This window comes from Diceros bicornis, chromosome 22, assembly GCF_020826845.1.
Source record: "Diceros bicornis minor isolate mBicDic1 chromosome 22, mDicBic1.mat.cur, whole genome shotgun sequence".
Classification (NCBI taxonomy): Eukaryota; Metazoa; Chordata; class Mammalia; order Perissodactyla; family Rhinocerotidae; genus Diceros; species Diceros bicornis.
Window position 1 is genome coordinate 24,725,237 of NC_080761.1, and position 21,497 is coordinate 24,746,733.

A 21,497-nucleotide genomic window follows, 5' to 3' on the forward strand; every position below is an offset into this window, starting at 1 on the left:
GGCTCGAGAAGTGGAACCCACACAGTAACAACAGGTTTCCCACCCCATGGCTCGTGTTGATGTTGGAGCAGATTAAAGCAGATGTTTCCTGTCAAACTGTGAATCTCTCCCCAAATAACACAACAGCATCCTCAATCTCTTCAAGCCACACACAAGACCAGGGGCCTCCAAGCAACTGGATTTCTCCTTAACCCCACTGTTCCATTTGCTAGGTCAGTTATCCCTAAATAACTTAACGTGCTCTGGAATACTGTGTTCTTCTCATAAATGGAACATGGCACATAGCTTTCTAAAAGGAAGAAACTATTAAGTAAATAGCCCCTGAGGCATTTAGAGGAAATACAGTCTCTGACAGTGGCTGTCATGACCAGTGGATGCTCTCGGCTTAAAAATACCTAACACCGGGCCGGCCCAGTGGCTTAGCGGTTAAGTGTGCGCGCTCCGCTGCTGGCGACCCAGGTTCGGATCCCGGGCGCGCACCGACGCACCGCTTCTCCGGCCATGCTGAGGCCGCGTCCCACATACAGCAACTAGAAGGATGTGCAACTATGACATACAACTATCTACTGGGGCTTTGGGGAAGGAAAAAAAGGAGGAGGATTGGCAATAGATGTTAGCTCAGAGCTGGTCTTCCTCAGCAAAAAGAGGAGGATTAGCATGGATATTAGCTCAGGGCAGATCTTCCTCACAAAAAAAAAAAAAAAGAAAAGAAAATACCTAACACCTTTAGGGGGAGGGGATCCCAAGCATGGGCCCTGAGATGATGTAGAAATTCCTGTGGAAATGGGTTCCATCAACAAAGCGTGATTTCATCAATTAAGGAAAACCTAGCCACTCATGAAGAAAATTTGGCAACTCTTCAACAGCACACTGTTTCCTATTTTAGGAGAAAACAGTAAGTAAACAGAATGTAGGAAATACTAGCATGTGATATTTATCGGAATCACACTAGAAATGTCTGTTAACACTATGGCTCTCAGCTAAGATACCATGAAGCATAGTACGTGTAAGGTTTACTTCTGGTTGCCAGAAATGTTCTGATTTAGAGAAAGCGTTTTCTTCAACAAACAATTCAGTAAAATTGAAGATTTAGACGAGGGAGGAAAAAATAAGGTTGACTATGTTATTAAGTACTAATAACAGCTAATATTCATTGAGTTCTTATTCTGTGCTGATCACCTTACATGTATTATCCCATTTGAGTTGCATGACAATGAGGCTAAGTACTCTAACTTTCATTTGATGAACAAGAAAACAGGCACAGAGAGGTTAGGTAACTTCCCTACATTTCCACAGCTAGGTAATGGTAGATCTCACATTTGAACTCAGGTCTTTGTGAATTTAAAGTTCATACTCTTTACTACCATACTGGAGTACTTTTTTACTCACATGGATGGTTTGTTCCAAGTGTTTTCTCTTTTCCTGACCTGACTCATCCTTGCTTACCACACTGAGCAATTACTATGGTCAAAGCATTATACTCAGATTAAAAAACAAAGATAAAGAGTAAAATGTGGTCCCTATTCTCAAGGAGTTTATTCAAGGGCTTCCCAGGAGACACATTCATAACCTAAGAGAATAAAGTTCCATTACAGCCACAAATCCTGATCCTGATGCAGGCCAATGAAAGCGGTTTCCTCCCACCATCCTCATGGTCCCCATTATGGCATTCCACACATTGTATTGTAAGTCTTGCTCAGGATATCTCCCTCTCTCACTAAATCATAAATTTTTTTGAGGGTAAGCATGAACTGTATTCACTTATAACACTATCTGACCCAGAGAAAGTATTTAATAAATGTTGATTGATGAGTAAGTGAACAAACTCTAATAAGGAAGTGATGTCAGAGGCAATGGCATTTTCAGGGAAACACCCCTAATTCTAGAATGTTCTTTAATGGTGGGCAAATAATTTAAGTGAATTAAGCAGGTTGTCCACCCAAAGTCATTTGCACTGATTTCCTCAGTAACAGAACCATGACTTTATTCTTTATCTTCAACAAAGGTGAACATACTATAGAACAAGAAAAATACTGCACCGGACGGCTTCTGGAAAGGTTTTCTTGACTTTAAAAAGGCACATAAATAAAAGACAGTTCCTTTTCTTCCATAAGACCATGTCATATGAGGGGGATATAAATAAAATTGCTGGAGACTTTCCATGAGGAAAGCTCACCAAGGACAGAGACCACACCCTCAGGATGACAGAACCCAGCTCCTTAATGACAATGCTGAAGCAATGAATTAGCCCCACTTTGGAGCTAGCTGTTTCTAGACATTTTAATATGTGAAGAACATCTTTCTCTTGCTGTTTATGTCATTTGAAGTTTAAGTTTCTATTACTTGTAACTAAAAATCACCTTGCTTCCTTCCCTAAAACCTTGCTTCTCAATCCTTGTTGCCATATCATAACTCCATAGGTAAAGACTGGTGTTACCTCAGTGGGTTTCTCCCACTCTGAGCATCAATTTACTTATTTCTAAAAAGGGGGAAATAATACTTTTCTCATTAGGCTGTGAGTTGCTATATCTTATATCTTTTCTCTGGTAGATATTCCTTCTCTTCTTCAACATCATCATTAACATCATCATCATCATTTATGTTATCATCCTAAGTTCTTTAGTCTAAAGAAAAGAAAAACAGATTTTTGAGCATGTCAAAGATTAGAGAAAATAACATTTTATATCGGCATAGACTACAATATTCCACACAGACTGTTTAGAACATCATCTAAACCTATGGCAGAGACTGCTAGTTGTCCCTCTATAACCATTCTCCCCTTCTTTCTTGATAAGAAAATTCCTGATTTTGAGCTGTGCACATGGCCATTCAGAGTGAAGACTCCATTTTTCAGCTTCCCTTGCAGCTGGGTGTGGCCATATCATTAAGTTCTGGCCAGTAAGATATAAACAAAAGCATCAACTGTGCTCTTCCGAGAATCTCTTTGAAAGGTAGATAGTGTACCCACCTATCCTCTTCCCTTTGCCCTTCTTTATCCTTTGCTCCAGTGGCTGCCTAAAATGCAGACACGGTGGTTGCAGCTCCCGCTGTCTTGAAACATGAGGGCAAGAGCTACACCCAAGGTAGGCAGAGCAATGAGCCAGAAGGAATGTGGGACCCTGGGGGATCTGTGGAGAAGAGCCACTACAGCATCCCTGAGCACTTCCCTTCTAGATGGGGAGAGTCAGGCTTTGCGAAGCAATGAGAATCAGTGCTCACGGCAGATATACCAGATGCTCACATACTCATATCTCCTTTTCTTTTTTTTTTTTTTTCCTACTGTATCTCCCTGAGAGCTCCCTCTAGTCAGCCCCACCCTGGCTCAGTGTCATGCCCAGCCAGAGCCAAAACCCAGCCTCTGGTCTCTGACCTACTCCAGAAGCTGACCCTCAGATGGAGGTTTCCTCTACAAATTCAAATGGCCTTGTCTGAATCTCAAATTCTCATTCTCAAATTTCTCAAGCTCCTAGCACTCACCTGCTTTGATAAGATTCATGTAAACAAACCCCATTTGGGGAGGAATATCTGCCCTTCCATCCCCCAAGTCTCCCCCTAGAGTACCAGAGGAATTGGCTAATGGCTTTGCAGATAAAGGAACAACAGAGGAGCTTATGACTTTTTTAAAGCCATTGTAAAAGCAAGAAACATCCATTACAACAATAAATTGAGATTGAGATGCTGTTAAGAAAGGAAGTAGCTAGTGTTACATTAGCAACCAAGAAAGCCATTTTTGTGATTCTCATTACCACACAAGGGTGTATCACAGAGCAATTCATTTGGTCATAGCATTTCTTTTATTTTACTTTTTTAGCTTTTGGCTGAACTACTGAACAGATTATGAAAAGAACAAGTGCTTACAATATGCATACAAATCATATTATGTGTTTTAATGGGATGTGTAGACAACTCAAAGTCAAAATCATATCATCAGAATTAGCGGTAGGGAAAAAAGCTTGAGCTCTGTATGGAGTTTAATGATTTGGGCCATCATATAGACAGACACAGGTGTGCTTTAAAAGAAAAAAGGAAACCCTACGTTTTCTTAGAAAGACAATTTTTCTAAAGAGATGGGGCCTCCAGCGTCCAATATGCGTTCTAGGGAAGCATTTGCTAGAGGGAACGAAGAACTTCTAATTTGTAACCACTTTAAAAGATATTAATAAAAAGGCAAAAGATTGAAAGGCAATGGGTCTAATTCTGGGTTCCTAATTGAAAGGTTCTGTATACATATAAAAAACGAGCTAAAGAAAACTAACAATCATTACTTATGAGGTAATCCAAGAAACTACCAAATACAAAGATTTGAGGTTCACAGAGCAGTCTTGTAAAAGCTTTGTTTACTGTGAAATGTGAGGTACTCAAAGCAAGAAACAACACCCAATCACTATTATCTACACGGGGGAAATAGGATCTCAGTGTAGCCACTGGTTAAGGTTTAGTCCTAGTTCCTTAGTGTGAAGAACTGGAGACTAGTCACTAGAATCCACTGCCCATCCTTGAATTTGCTATCTATAAAACTCCATTATCATTATAATAATAGCTGACCTTAATTGAGCTTTTACTGTGGACCAGCACTGCTCTAAGCACTGTCCATACATTACCTCATTTCATCCTCAATGAGAAAGGTGCTGTTATTATCCTCATTTAGCAGAGGAGACCCTAGCTAGGGAACCAGCACAAGGTCACAGAGCCAGAGATCAGAGGAGTCAGAATTCAAACCCAGGTAGCCTGGGTTTGAAAGAGGCCAATGAAAGTCAGAGAGTACGATGTCCCATCCCGTGCATGAGCTTGTTTGAGTACACCAGCAGGAATAAATGTTTGCACTACTTAACCTATGTTCTCTCTCTCCCACTCCTAAATATAGGTAGTAGAATCTGTGTAAGGCAATCTGTAGCTACAATGTTATCATGATTTGAAAACACTCTCCAAGTCTATCATTAACATACAGATTGAAGTCATGAACCTCAGTCTAGCAGAATACCTTACACAGAGAATACTAATAAATTTTGGTAACAGTGAAGTTTGACAGAAGAAGAAAGGAGGTGGAAGAGAAGATAAACTCCAGCAGTGATATCCAGAATCTGGCAGTGTGCCTGGCACAGAGTAGGTGCTAGAAAAATGTTTTTTGAAAAATGACAAGGTGGAAGGTAAGTAAGGAGAGAGGGAGGGTATGGAGGGAGGAAAAATAAGGAAGGAGAGAGAGGACAAGAGAGATGGAGGAAGAGAGGGAAGGAGAAAGAAGGGAAGGAAGGAAAGAGTAGAGAGGAGAGGATGGGAAAGAAGGTCAGATGAATCCATGACCATATGCAAGGGTCACAGGCAAGCACCGTTCTAATTCTAGAACCATTCTCAGTTATTGGTGTTACCGTGGCCCCTGGGCCCATAAGACATGAACCACAACCCTGCTCAGAACAAGCCTAGTATGTTACCTTTAGCTTGCAGAAAACCACAGAGAGGAAGGAGAAGATGGCTGAAAAAAAACAGTCAAAACTGGTAAAAGGCAACATGGCAGTCTGACTTTACCCAACATAGACCCTGCAGCTCATTATACACTCATTGTAATACACTACAATGCTACAAAACACACCCACTGGCGCCATGGGTTACAACCACCATGGCAATGGCAGGATATCACCAAATAAGGAAAGAAAAGAGGTGGCACCATACTCTCCGATAAGCCTGCCCAGTTCCCCAGAACAATTGTGAATATTCCTCCCCTTCATTACCCTGACCCCTTATAATCGCTGCTTAATCGCCCCAGGAGTGGTGAAGTTTATTTGTGAACTTTGTCCACTTCTCCATTCTTTGGCCATTGAATAAAGCTTGTGCTATTGAACGCTCAGCTTTGGTCTTGTCTCAAAGTTGCGACGCTGAACAGAGGAAGAACCCCAAGAGGAAGGAAGGACAAAAGACCCTTCCTTGGGTCTCTCCCAGGTGGGGAGAGAGTTCAATTGGTAACAATTGGTAAGTAAGCGGAGGATTTGCAAGGGAAGGAGGTAACAACTTTGAGTTATTAGCTAGGTCCTGAATTCTCCCTCCAGAACTACACTCCAATGCCCTCACCTAGCTCACATTCCTTTGTCATCTATTGGGTCCCAAGTCACTGCAGTTACTGCTTCTGGAAGGAAAAAAGAAAGATCTTGCTTTGGAAAACAACTGCATCCACACTGGGTCATTTGGTTTGGGAAGGAATGACCATCCTCCCAGCTCCACCTAATAAGGGAGAAGGGGCTTAAGACTTTCAGCCTATCCCATCCCTCATGGCCTCATGAGTCAATGGGTCAGAGACGGTATAAACCCCAACCAAAGTCAAGACTCAAGGAGATGTTTTCAGTTGCTTCTTTCTAAAAAACTTTGTCTCTCATCCTCATAGACAAGGTGGTGTAAGAGAGTGAGGTCTGGAAATCTTGCAGACATTTGTTCCCCCAAATGGAGAGTCTGGAGAGCCAGAGGCAGGGATCCTGAGGGAGAGAGTGACACCTTCTAAGGCAGAGCAGAGAGGGAGTATCCAGGTCAAGTGATGGATCAAGGTTCACCTGAGGCCAACTCTACTTCAGTTATGTGGGCCAACACATTCCCTTCATTATTTAGGCCCCATTTCAGCTAGTTTTTCCTTATTTGCAGCACAAAGATCCTGACTCACACAATCACTCTGTTAGTCCTGGATAGAGAGCTTGCATTCCTAAATACAGGCACCAACTCAACAAAGAGTTTTCCTCCATGCTAGAATACAAACCACCGATGCAACTGAGGACTCTAAAAGAACTTGGAATTCCAAATGACGAATTTAATTAAACCTCAAGCAGAAACCTGATCAGAGACGGGACGAACGGATCCCTAGGTCTGGGGTCTACCCTCACCTGTGTAGGGCATCGAGACGGGAGCTGACAAGATTTATTTTCTTTTTTTTTTCCTCAGCATGGACATGTTATCCCCAACTCTAACATATTATTTACTAAAGGAACCCATTGTACTTCATCGGTATCTTTTATGTTTCTGGTCATCAATGCTATCTGTCTGAGATTAAAAACTCAGAGAGAGAAGGAATTGTATCTGCTTAACCCACTTTACATGAAATGTAACAGAGAAAAGCTGCTGAAACCTGATATATGTTTTTTTGTCCAGCCACTGCTGGTAATGTTACTACTTCAAGCAGATCCTGAGGCAAGAGTATAAAATTTAAACCTTACCTTGAACCCCAGACATTTTCCTGGAAGTCTTAAGTTAAAGCCAGGAATGGCTTCTTCCAAAGCTTTACTACACAGTAGTGATGTTCAAGGTCAAAATTACAAGACATCTTGGGGTTGAAATTAATTATGCTTGTCTGAGGTCATCCACCACCTTTGGGGCAGCATAGGTTCCCACACACACACACCAATTCACACAAATGACTTTCACTCAAGGTACAATCAGAATGTTTTCCTGTTCTCAACAATAAAGAACAGTAAAGAAATTATGAGACTTGGAATCAAGCAATCCAGTACCAGTCTTGACTGCTCTTTTCTTGATGGGTGACCTTGGGAAAGTTACTGAACCTCTGAACATCATATTTTTCCTATAAAATGTCCATGATAGTGTCTGACTCAAATACTTCTGAGGGCTCGTGTGAAAATCGAAGAAGATACTGTAATAGAGTTCACTGTCAATAAAAATGCATTCACCCTCTTCCTCTTTGCTGAGCAGGAAAAACTTTTGGGCACCTTCCTGATTCACCCTCTGCATCCTTCTTAAATATTATTCTTCTCTCAGCCTGATGGGTAAAGTGAAATCAATGCTATTTAGAAATTATTTAAGCAGTGTTCCAACAAGCCCAGCTTAACACTACCCTATGAGGTCGGGGTTTAAAATCCATTCAAAATTTTTTGCGTGTGTGAGAGTTACAAAATCCATTTTGAAATATAAAGTACATGCTCTTTCACTCCAGAAGAACATTCTGGCCTAAGATGATTTATCATTATCCTCCTTCACTTAAAAGCATTGTCAAGTGCCAAGCTTCTCTGGAGGCTTGACAAAACATATGGTTCAGAGTTACACTGGGCTGTTCTATCTTCCTTCTATCTTTTACGCCGCCAGTAAATCTGACTAATGACCTTGAAGTCGTAGAACTTTTCACTCGAAACGCAAGTCTTCTCCAAGACAAGACTCAGGTGCTATATTGGCGTCCTGGCTCACCACAGGAAGGAGGCAGTAGACAGGGATTCCAACCGCCACTTGACTCACCCGAACCCAGCCAGGGTTGATGGATGGTTTGATAAATGCGAGCCTCGATGCTGGGAACCAGAGTCATTCAAAGAGGGTGATGATTCCTGACCTCGATCATAAAGGAAGACCCAGGAGAAGTGCTTTGTTTTGTTTTCAAATAAACAGAATTTGATTATTTTTATCGCCTTTATCAAGGTATAATTTACATAAAATAAAATTCACCAATTTTAAGTGTACAGTTCCATGAGTCTTGACATATATACAGATAGATAGATAGACAGATAGTTTTGTAACTACCACTACAATCAAGATAGAAAACATTTTTATCAGCCCCAAAATTAACTCATGCCTCTTTGCAGTAATGAATGGGATTGATTTTTAAATTGTGTAACTATTTTAAGTCACAAGAAAAAAAGGAGGAGGTCATTTAGCCAAACAGACCCTCCAAAAACCAAATTTGAGATTATAAATAAAGGTGGGCCATGAAGTCAAAGTTCCCGTTGGAGAGCAACTGCACACCGCTTAGCATATGCTCTGCACCAGATGGCATTGAAACTCCTGTTTAAAATGGTCTTTAATCCCCAGTCACCCAGGCAGTGTTAAGGGACTTCTTTCAGAACTGGCCAAATCCACCAATAAGCAAAATTACTTGCCAAAGTCCAAGGAGTGCCAAGGCAGTGGAAGAGCTGAGACTAGGATGCTGGACACCCGTAACAACGACTATATCTTTCTAGAAACAGAACCAAAGAGTGGCAAAGGGTCCTTGCAAATGTCGCAGACAGGAGAGAGCAGATTGCTAAAAATGATTTGTCTTTCAGTTCACATGGAAGGGTGATGATGACTATACAGTTTGGAACTCAGTTCACTTAATGCTCATCCAAAATTGTTTTCCTGACCAACTCAGACAGTAGAAACCCAAGATGGCTCTGAACAACTGAACAAAAGATTGTTTATCCAACGTCTCCAAAGCTTTTGTAGCTTCTAGTCTTTAACGTTAACAATTTATTCCTCTCACTTCAGCCAATTAATTCATAAGTGCCCTCTACCAAAGGTAGGCATGAAATCACTTTCTCATCAGGCACCAACTCTTAGAAACACTGAAGAGCCAGCTTGAATCATTGTCAGCATCCTTTCCAGTAGGTGAACACAAAAGCATAGCTGAAGGCAGTGCTAGGCATCTTCTAAGTGTCCTAGGAAGAAATCCACTCCTCAGCCTACTTACCAGGGCAAGAAATAAGGAATCCAGAGCTTAAGTTCAGGCTGTGGGGAGTTTTTAGTTGTTGACTAGGACACAACTGCTACGTGGTTGCTTCCTTTTATTTCATCTTGATTAGGTTATAATCAATACCCACATATCATTACTAAAAATCTCACTCACTATAAACTTACCTAAAAGTAAATTAAAACCATTAGTCAGGCACAGCTGTAGTATACCCAAAAAAGATTGTATAACTATACATCATTCATCTTTGTTCTTATCATTCAAGTATACCAGATGCACCAGGTGACAGCACCAATAAATTTATTTTGTACAAAAGTCAAAAGAAGCATACTGGTAGTTCATAGTAGATAACTTTTAAAATTATGTGCTTAGATCTGTGGAGTCCTAGTTACTTTTTCTCCCAAGTAAAAGGTATCCAAAAAGGAAAGAAATCTCATCCATTCATTTAATAAGTGTTTATTGAGAACCTATTCTGTGCCAGACACTGGATAAAACTTTTGCCTTTGGATGGCTCACAGGACACTAGGAAACAGACAAGTACATGTTTTCAATGTCTGTGACAATTGTGAAGAGTAAGTTCCATATGCTGCTTTGTGGTGGAGAGAATATGATACCAAAGGAGTACTTTCTAAGAAGGTGATGCTTGACTCAAGCCTTGAAAGATAAGGAAGAACAAAGTGGCATGGGGTGGGGTAAAGGAACACATTTCAAGGAAGAGAGCAAACAGCACGTGCAAAGCACAGCAGTGTGAGAGGCCAGTGAATCTGGGGAACTGTAAGCCGCACAAGACATCTAGAGGGCAGGATAAAAATGCAGGCAACAGTGAGTTGTTCACAATCAGGAGATGACGCATGTTTTAGGATCAGGAGATAGGATTCCATTCTGTAGGCTTTGTAAGCCACCAAGAGATTTTAAGCAAGGGAGGGAGATGTGTAGCTTTCTGCCTTAGAACAACTGCCTTTGGGGTAGTCCAGAATACAGAAGGAAGAAGAGGAGATCTGGGGGCAGGTAGACTAGTTCATTGACTATTGCAATAGTCTAAGCAAAAGATTTTGAGAACCTGAACTAGAAAAGTAATACTAGGGATGGAGAGGAAAGAATGATTCAGGAAAAAATTTAAGAGATTTTTCTAACAAGACCCAGTGACTAATGGTACATTGGGAATAAGAGAGAAGTAGAAGTCCAAGATTATTCCAAGGTTTACAACTTGGGTGATTGGTGATTCACCCAGATAATAAACACAAAAAAGAACAATTTTTAGGGAAAATCAAAAAAGTTGCTATTTACACACATATTAAATTTGAATTGTCTATAACAGAGCTGTCTATTAACAGCAATTTGGATATAGAACTAAGGGGAAAAATTTTGTGTGAAGAAAAAAGATGAAAATTAGAAGTGCCTCAAATTGACAAGGGTCTAATATCTAAGATATATAATGAACTCCTGCAAATCCATCAAAAAAAAAAAGGAGGAACCCTAAACAGAAAAATGGGCAAAGGACAGGAACAGGCAAGTAACAGAAGGAAAGCCCCAAATCTCTCAGACATACAAAGAGATGCTCATGAGTAATATGAAAAATGAAACATCAATACAGCAATTGTATATTACTCTCTATCTATTCCACTGGGAAAAAACCAGACAGCCGGACAACATACAGTGTTGGCCTGGATTTGAAGATGCAGGAACTGGTAGAGGAAGCAGACTCATAAAGCCATTCTAGAGCGCCATCTAACAATATTTGGTCAAATTAGGTCAAATTAAGTATAGACACTCCCTCTGGCCCCAAAATTCTGCTCCTGGATACACATCTCAAAGAAATTCTCGCACAAATTCCAGGGGGAGCTATGCAGCATTCTTCATTGTGGCAGGAAGTAAGAGGCAGCCTGAATGTTCATTGCTGAGGGAATAGAGAGGTGAAGTGTCGTGGATGTACACGATGGAGTACTACGCAGTTAGAAACAACACACTAAATGCACACATAGCAATTGAGAGGATCTTAACACATAGTCTTTAGTGGAAGAAAGTAAGAAACCAAATACAATCTATTATACAGTACTAGTCACAACAATTTAAAATACACGCAAATGGGAACCCTCATACACTGCTGGTGGGAATGCAAACTGGTGCAGCCACTATGGAAAACAGTATGGAGATTTCTCAAAAAATTAAAAATAGAAATATCATATGATCCAGCTATTCCACTTCTGGGTATTTATCCAAAGAACATGAAAACACCAATGCAAAAAAGATATATGCACTCCTGGGGCCAGCCCGGTGATGCAAGCAGTTAAGTGCGCGGACTCCGCTGTGGCGGCCCGGGGTTTGCTGGTTCGGATCCAGGGCACACACCGATGCACCGCTCAGCAAGCCATGCTGTGGCGGCGTCCCATATAAAGTGGAGGAAGATGGGCACGGATGTCAGCCCAGGGCCAGTGTTCCTCAGCAAAAATAGGAGCATTGGCAGATGTTAGCTCAGGGCCAATCTTCCTCACACACACACAAAAAAAAGATATACGCACTCCTATGTTCATTGCAGCATTATTCACAATAGCCAAGACTTGGAAGCAACATAAGTGCCCATCAATGGAAGAATGAATAAAGAAGATATGGTATATATATATATATATATATATATATATATACACACACACACACACACACACACACACACACATACATATACACACAAGGGAATACTACTCAGCGATAAAAAAGATGAAATTGTGCCATTTGCAACAACATGGATGGACCTTGAGGGTATCACACTAAGTGAAATAAGTCAAACAGAAAAATACAAATACCATATGATTTCACTCATACGTGGAAGATTAAAAAACACACACATAGATACAGAGAACAAATTGGTGGTTACCAGAGGGGAAGCAGGTGGGGGGAGGGCGAGAGGGGTAAAGGGGCACATATGTACGGCGATGGATGGAAACTAGACTCTTGGTGGTGAACACAATGCAGTCTATACATAAGCCGAAATATAATGATGTACATCTGAAATTTACATAATGTTATAAACCAATGTGACCTCAATAAAATAAAAAAATACACACAAATAAAACAACAATATACACAAACAAAAGGATATCCAATAAACACCTTTTTATGGTTATCTATGGGGGGAAGGTAATCAGAGAAGAGAGAAATACATTTTTTTTTAATAAGAAGAAATGAGTCTCCCATGGGACAAATTATGAAAGAATTATTCAATTACGAGTATGATTAACTCAACTCTCTACACCTAAGGTCCAGAAAAGAAGGGAGAGGATGCGACTGGAAGATAAACAAGTAGAGATGACCAAAAATATTGGCCATGTGCTAGTCATGCTGGCTAGTCTTTTCCCTCTTCTACTCTAGAGATCCCATTTCCTCACTGCCCATCTTGGCCCTGTTCTCTTCTCGAGGAGGCTGAGATCCACAGGTTGCCTTCTGGCTTCCAGGTGGGCTTGGTCCATCAGAGGCATCAGCAGGAGATTGGCGGGTGGGAAAAGAGAGATGCTGGGGTATTCATATCTCCTTGATCAGTTCAGTTCCTGTTTGACAGCCCATCTTTCACAACTCCAGACCTCACCAGGCTCTGGTTACCCTGATCCCTCCCCTTGACCCTTCAGTCCCAGGGGAATTAACAGCTTTCTGCTATTGTGAGTCCTGGGGTGCCTCTCCATCTCTTCTTGATTTTTTTCTTTTCCTTAATTAATTTCTCCCATACTTCCATGGACCAGATTATTAAGTTACTACTATTAAATTCTCTTTAGTAAACCTCTTTTCAGGGTGCCATCTTTTTCTGCCTTGACCCGGACTTAATTAGCTATGGAGAGTTTCAGAGCAATAACTACTATGATAAAGGTGGTATCTTTTTTTTTTTTCTTTTAATATAGGCTACACTTAAACATATTTATCTGCTGGGGCAAAATACTTCCTATCATTCTATAGCAGAAGCAATGTATGAGAGACTGGGTAATCACATATTAGCTCACAACACTCTCTCCCATCACTGTTGTGCATCATGACTGGTCTTGGAGACAAAACAGAGCAGATCTAAAGGATGAAGCAAGGACCAAGGTCATTGTAGATCAGGAGATACTTGCATACTTGCAGGATTAACACTATCTGGATTCCAATGACCAGCTGAATATGTTGAAGATAAAGCTACAGTGCATATTTCAGATTGGGGATTGGCAACAAATAGCTATAGACTTCATCCTAAAAAAATAAGTATTTTCACATGTGTTATGGCCATTTCTAATCCCAGTATCATAGCCAGGTCCAGCTGCATGTTTCTGATCTCCAGTCCTACCCATAACCTCTCCAGAGAATCCTTCCCTGGCTACCCTATCTAAGCAGGATGCTCCATACCCACCAATCATTACTGCATCAAGTTCATTTCCCCTGAGCATGTGTTACAATTTGTATTTATATATTTTTTCTTTACTTGTTACTCTCTTCTCCACTAGACCGTGAGTTCCACCAGGGCAATGGATAGTTGTCTAGGACCTAGAAGACCCTTAATAAAGATTTCTTGAGTGAATAAATGGTGAACAACAGGGGTGGCACAAAGAACAAATAAAATAGAGGGTAGAAGAGAATTAATTCCCTTCGCCACCGTATTTGTGGGTGGTGGACCTTATATGGCCTCCCTTTCGTAGTCAAAACAATTTTCAGATCTGGCTCCCTTGCAGCGTATTCAAGGATGCTAGCCTTGTTTGAGGCTGTAAATATCTCTAATGAGGAGGGCTCAAATCTGTGTGTGTTTGCCTTCTTTTGCACAGCATGCGGCACGGCCCCAAGCACAGATGAACACTTTATAAATATTATTGAAGGATGATGACGTGGAGGATTATTTAATACCTCTGCATGGGGTGGAGACAGGCTTCGGGCCACAAACTTACTTTGAATGTGCTTTACTTCTCAAAGCATTTGAACCAAAATGATTTCAGCAACACAGACTCATCTGTAACCAAAAATCAGACACATTCAGAATGATAAAGCCCGAAAAGAATACCATTTCCAAGGCTGAAACTATATTCTTCTGGGGTAAATGGAATCCTTGTCTTAGTGACACTGTAAGAGTAGAAATTCAAAACACTGAAAGTCCTCCCTCAGGGAACAACAATTATCTGTGAATAATGAAAGTTTGTCTGAATAATTCATCAGTTTCAAGGGTGCAGGCCCCCCTTATTCTAGAATCCCAGGAGTTTAGTCAAGTGCACAATTTAATGTGTCTCAACTACTCAGCTGTCATTCTCCCAGGGCCTGGCATTGATGGGCACATTCCTATGATTTTATTAATTAAAAAAAAAAAAAAAACCTGTATGGAAACCACTGTCAAGATAAATTTTGAAGCTGCATTTATTTTATCTAAGAAGAGGGAAGCTTACAAAGTGTCCGTCATGAGACTCCACCTGGGAGCTATACAACAGATCAAGAGCCCAAAACAAATCACATCAGAGCCCCACAGAATTCTGAATACCCACCAGCAAGCATGAATAATCCTTTTAAATGGTCACTTACATATCAGAACAGCTCCTTTGTGAAATTTCTAAGCAAGGCCTCCAGTTTCTAACTGAAAAAGAGATTTATTGGGAAGGGAGCATCAAGTGCAATCAAGAACTACTGGGAAATTTCCACAAGAAAAGAGGACAAATGGTTTTTGTTGTCAGAACGAAACCAGCCTCTCCTGGCCAGGGTTTGGAAAGTTGCTGGCTACCCCACAGGAGAGTTGGGCAATATTTTCAACTGGTTTCTCAGGGGCCATCCTGATCAAGTTGCAGTTACTGGGCAGATGCAACAGTAAATTAAATCAGAAGACCTAGTTTCACTTTCTTATGAGCTGTGCAACCTTGTATAAGTCACTTAACCTCTCTGATAATTGGTTCAACAATTTCAATATGTTGAGAATAAGGCCTACCCAATTACCTCACTAAATTATTGCAAAGATCAAATGAGATCAAATGTATGAAAGTTCTTTCTAAATCATAAGACTCTGTATAAGTGAAAGGTGCTATTATTAAATACACTTCCACAATATTAAATAACCTCCATAGCACTCAGGATCCTATATGACTCTGAGCTCTCAATTTCTAGAGATGGTCCCATTTTTGTCTTGTTCTCTACAGTTTTACTGATTTTTTTTTTTTAAAGAAAGGCTACAGGCAAAGGCAAATGGAAAAAAATGTGGGCTCATACATGTTTGTATGTATGTAGCTACTCTTTGGTGCTGCTAGGCAAGAATTTTAAACTGAGGTTGGTTCATCATCACGGACTTGATCTCAATATTACCTGAGGGAGAGAAGTAAAGGGGGGGCATTCAAAAGATACGTGATTATTCTCCCCTCTGGTGGAAAAATACAAGGTCAACTTACAAAAATCAGTTATATTTTTAATTACTAGCAGCAAACAACTGGAAAATTAAATTTATAAAACTATTTCATTTACAACAGCATAAAAATATATAAAATACTCAGGAATAAATTTAACAAAAATTGTGTAAGACCTCTACACTAAATTACAAAACATAGGTAAGAGAAATTAAAATACGAAATAGGTAAGAGAAATTTAAAAAAACTGAATAAATTGAGATATATACCACATTCATGGACTGGAAATCTCAAGAGACAAAGATAGACAAATAGATCAATGGAACAGAACAGAGAATCCTTGCAATAGACCCACATACACAGGGTCAACTGATTTTTAACAAATGCACTAAGGGAAGAGGAAATTCTTTTCAATAAATTGGGTTAGAACAACTGGATAAGGGGAAAAAGTGAACTTTGACCCCTGCCTTACACCACACACAAAAATTAATTCAAAATCATCATAGACTTATATGTAAAAATTAAAACTACAACAATTCTAGAAGAAAACAAGGGAAAAACATCTTTCCGACCTTGGGGTAAGCAAAGATTTCTTATAGAGGACAAAAAAGTATATACTAACACAAGAAAAATATAATAAATTGGACTTCATCAAAATTTAAAACTTATGCTCATCAAAAGACACCATGAGAATATGAAAAGACAGGCAATAGGCAGGGAGAAAATATTTGTAATACATATATCTGACAAAAGACTTATTACCCAGAATATATAAAGAACTTCTATAAGACAATAACAAAAAGACAAACAACCGAATCTTTTAGTTGAGCAAATACATTTGGAAGAGGTACATAACAAAAAAGTTACACAAACAGACAATAAGCATATGAAAATGAGCTCAACATCATTAGTTATTAGGATGATGCAAATCTAAGCCAAAATGAAATAATATTTTGCACTCACTAGACTGGCTAAAATAAAAGACTGACAACACCAAATGCTGATGAGGATACGAAGCAACTAGAACTCTCATACATTGCAAATAAGAGTGTAAAATGGACAACAGTTTGGCAGTTTTTTGTAAAATTAAACATACATCTACCCTACAATCAGCATTCTATTCCTATATATTTACCCAGGAGAAATAAAGATGGGTCCAGAAAAGATTTGTATAAGAATGCTCTTAGCAGCATGACTCGTAATAGCTAACTGAAAACAACCCAACCCAAATGTCCATCAACAGGAAATTGGACAATAAATTGTGATATATTCATACTTGGTATACTACATAGCAACAAAAAGAAATGAAATACCAACAGATGCAATGGATGTGGATGAACTAAAAAATATGTATTAAGTAAAAAACACTAACCAACGAGTTCTTAGTACATGATTCTGTTTATGTGAAGTCCAAGAACAGGTAAAACCTAAATATGGCAATAGAAATTATGACAATGGTTGCCTATGGGGAATTGGAAAGAGGCACAAGGGAACTTTTTCGGGTGATGAGAATGTTCTATATCTTAATCTGGATGGTTGTTACACAGATGTATACATTTTTCAAAACTCACTGAGTTGTACCCTAAAGATTACTCATTTCACTGTGTATAGATTTTATCTCATGAATGATCGAATGAATGAATAACACCATAAGGAAATAACCACACATATCCAGAATTTGGGATTCTGCAGGACAACTGGTCAGGTCTCTTCAAAAATTATTGTCATTAAGTGAAAGAGAAAAGGATTGTGTTATATTATAAAAGACTTAAGAGACGTAACAGCTAGATGCAACATGTGGTCTTGGATGGAATGCTGCTTTGGGCAAACCATCCATTAAAAATATTTTGGGGACACTTGGGGGAAATTTGAATATAATCTTAGTTTTAGATGACATAAAAAGGTATTAATACAAAGTTGGAGATTGTTGATGGAAAAGAAAAAGCAAGTTACAAAGCAATATGTACTTTCAGATTTCTTTTTGGTATTACAAAAAGGCAAATATATATTATGAATATTACATATATTATATTATGTATATTACATATGATTTATAATTATACATGTTCATATGTATAGAAAGAGATCCAAAAGGGAATATACATTTATCCATTAACATAGGAAACTCAGGGAGAGGGATATGGTGTTTATATTTTCTTATTTTTGTGTTTTCTAACCTTCCACCATGCACAAGTATTGCTTCCATAATAATACATGTTGCTTGAAAATATTAGACTCTGAAATTCACTGTTTTATAAGACAAGGTAAAAGATGGTAAAGATGATAGGGTAAGGATGATAGGGCAAGGAGAAAGAAACCAAACACTGTTTGATCTACTAAGTGAACCTCCTCTTGGGCACTGTGCATGCATATCTCATTTCATCCTCACAACAAACCTATAATATATCATCCTTATTTTACAGAGCTAATGAGGATACAAGCTGGCATTTAAACATAATATTATCTGACCTCAAAACCTATGTCCTTTCCACCTCACTTACATATTTAGTAAGTTTGATTATTAAACATTTATGAAGTATTTACTTTGCACCAGGCACTCCATTAAATATTTTACATGAATCATTTCATTCCTACCTCCTAATAATCCATGTGATGATGATCCTCATTTCATTTTAAAGATAAGAAACTAAGCACGAAGATCAAATAAGTCTCCCAAGTTCCCACAGCTAAGAAATGGCAGAACCAAGAATCAAGTTCAGGCCACTTGATTATTCATGCTCCTACCCAGGATGCTACCATGTCTCTAAGCTCCCATGCTTTCAACAAGTTCCCAATGGAGCAGGAAAGAATGAGTGACAGCTACCAGCAAAGAGGACACGGACACCAGAGGCCCACCATGAAGTTTTTCATGGTAACATCCTTGCTTACCTGTCCAGGGCCGTGCTGGTGGGCATACTCCTCCCAAACCCTCGGACCCCCATCTGACGGAAATACGGAATGCAAGAGAGGTTGGCGGCAATGATGGCCAGGGAGTCGGACGGGCTCACAAAGAAGCCGTTTTGGCCTAGGATCATATAACGGTCCTGTGGGAAAGAATGTGTGAAAATGATCAGACAGAGGCATCTGCTACCAGCAGCCCATTTCCATAACCATCACAAGCCACTTGACCACCATCCTGGGTTTAAACAACCTAAAACAACTTGAAGGAGGCCAAAGAAGGCATGGGAAACCTTTTAAATCCCTGAATATTGTAAATCTCAGGATCCAGATGCAACCAGGAATGCGTCCTACTTGTTGAAATGTGGATGACTACCTCAGGTTACGGTGGCCTCCGTGTTCTCAATTCACACTTTCCCTCCAACATAATGGAGAACAGGAGTTATTGCTGAAATGGCTGGTTCCTTAACATGGTGCTTTCAACAAAACCAGCTATAAATAAAGATTTATTGCACCAATACTTTTCTAAAGGAAATAACCTCTTTATAACATAATGCTTACCTGGAAATAAGAAAAGTCACGGCTATTTAATTGCAATACTTAGTCATTAAACAGAAGAGCAGACACAGAGCCAGTTAGGGTTCGTATGCCCCATACACGTCAGCCCCAGATGTGTTCATTAATTCTCTGGTTTCCAACGTTTGGCTCATTATGTGGTAAAAAGGTCAGCAGGTGGCAAACTTTCCTACTTACCCCGTCAGCATCAAATGCAGCTCCAAACCCATATTCCCCTCCTTTCATAGCTTCCAAAAGGGTTGTTGCATATGTCAGGTTTGGGTCAGGATGCTGTCCTCCAAAATCTTCCAGGGGAACACAGTTTATTGCAGAATTGGCTGGGGCCCCCAGCTCATCACACAGGACTTTTCTCACATAGGGTCCCATAACTAAAAAAAGATACACACTAATGCGAAATCTTTGCAGAACTCCCCAAGGGTGTTTTTTCTGGTTATAACAAAAAAGACCATTTAATAGCACAGAAAAAAAAAAAAGATAAATTCTACAAGCTTTTTCAAGACACAACACAGAGTAATATTTACTTTAAGTACTACTCCTTGGGCATCTACACGTGTCAGTTACGGGGCCAGTCACCGTATTAGGCATAGGAAGATGTATTCAATAATTCAGTTATATGAAATTTTTCTCTAAAACTTTTTTAAAATGTTGCCAGAAAGAAATCAACTACCTAATAAAGACTCATTGTATTAAAAGCTTTAGCTAAATATATGCAAAAGCACTAAAAGGCTCTAGCAATGTTCTTTGTCTCTGCAATCGTTTTAACTCTGCCAAGTGTATAATTAAACACTGTAAACCACTGACGCATATAAAACTAAGCACGCTTTACAAAATAAATGCTAAGGAATAGTGGTTTCCAGTTCAACACACATTTATGGAGGGCCTAACATGAAACTCCAACATTAGGAATGGAGGGGATCATATTCAAGGGACCTAAAATACACAGTCCTGCATTACTGGGCTCTTCATCTAGGAGTGGGGTGAGCCAAACACAGGTGAGTGACTGCAAGGGTAAGACAAGTGCCATTCAATGTATATTTATGAAATTAGATCCAGTGGCTTAAGAGAAGGAATGACCACAGGTAAGGCTTCAGGAAAAAGGCAGCATTTCTAGGGGGACTTGAATAAAGAATATAAATTTGACAAGTGTGCAGAGTGGGGATGCCATCCAAAAAGAAAGAACACTATAAGTGAGGGAATGGAACCTGAGGTAGAACACGTAGCACATTGTGGGACGGGTAGGTAATCTTGTTGGCTTAAATATGTGTAAATTATTGCCTTCTAAAATTGAAAAGACTGACAATATCAAGTGCTGGTGAGGACACAGAGAAACTGGAGCTCTCATACTTTGCTGGTGGTGCAAATGGTACAGACATGTTGGAAAACAGTTTGCCAATTTCTTATAAAGTTAAACATACACTTATCATATGATCCAGCGATCTCACTCCTAGATATTTGTCCAAGACAAATGAAATCATATAGCCCCATAAAGACTTGTTCACAAATGTTTATCGCAGCTTTGTTTGTAGTAGCCAAAACCTAGAAATAACCCTGATTATATCAACTGGTGAAAGGATAAACAAACTGTGGTCATCCATACAATGAAATACTACTCAGCAATAACAAGGAATAACCACTGCCATGTACGGCAACATGAATGCATCTATGAAACATTACGCTTAGTTAAAGAAGTCTGAAGCAAACAGCTGCTTGTATTTATATGGATTTCTGGAAAAGGCAAAACTATGGGGGCAGAAAGCAGATGAGTGATTGCCAGAGGCTAGGGGTAGGAGGAAGGTTTGACTACAGAGAGCCACAAGGGAACTGAGGGAAATGTTCTATGTCTTGAGTGTCGTAGTAGTTACATAACTATGTATGTTTGTCAAATTTCGTCAAATTGTATACCTACGAGGTGTCAATCTTACTGTATATCAACTATACCTCAGTAAACCTGACATTAAAAAAAGATGTGGGGCCGGCCCCGTGGCTTAGCGTGGCTTAAGTGCACGCGCTCCGCTACTGGCGGCCGGGGTTTGGATCCCGGGCGCACACCGACGCACCGCTTCTCCGGCCATGCGGAGGCCACGTCCCACATACAGCAACTAGAAGGATGTGCAACTATGACATACAACTATCTACTGGGGCTTTAGGGGAAAAAAAGGAGGAGGATTGGCAATAGATGTTAGCTCAGAGCCAGTCTTCCTCAGCAAAAAGAGGAGGATTAGCGTGGATGTTAGCTCAGGGCTGATCTTCCTCACAAAAAAAAAATTAAAAAA

General features: G+C 39.8%; 1 protein-coding gene across 1 annotated transcript in view; it reads right to left on the reverse strand.

Moving 5' to 3' along the window:
• PGM5 (phosphoglucomutase 5) overlaps positions 1-21,497 on the reverse strand; it is a 174,738-nt gene that overhangs the window by 122,317 nt on the left and 30,924 nt on the right. The window contains exons 5-6 of the mRNA XM_058565304.1: positions 19,402-19,592; positions 18,640-18,794 (exon numbers count right to left, since the gene is read on the reverse strand). Of these exons, the coding sequence (XP_058421287.1) occupies positions 18,640-18,794; positions 19,402-19,592 (346 nt within the window). The remainder of the gene's footprint in view (positions 1-18,639; positions 18,795-19,401; positions 19,593-21,497) is intronic.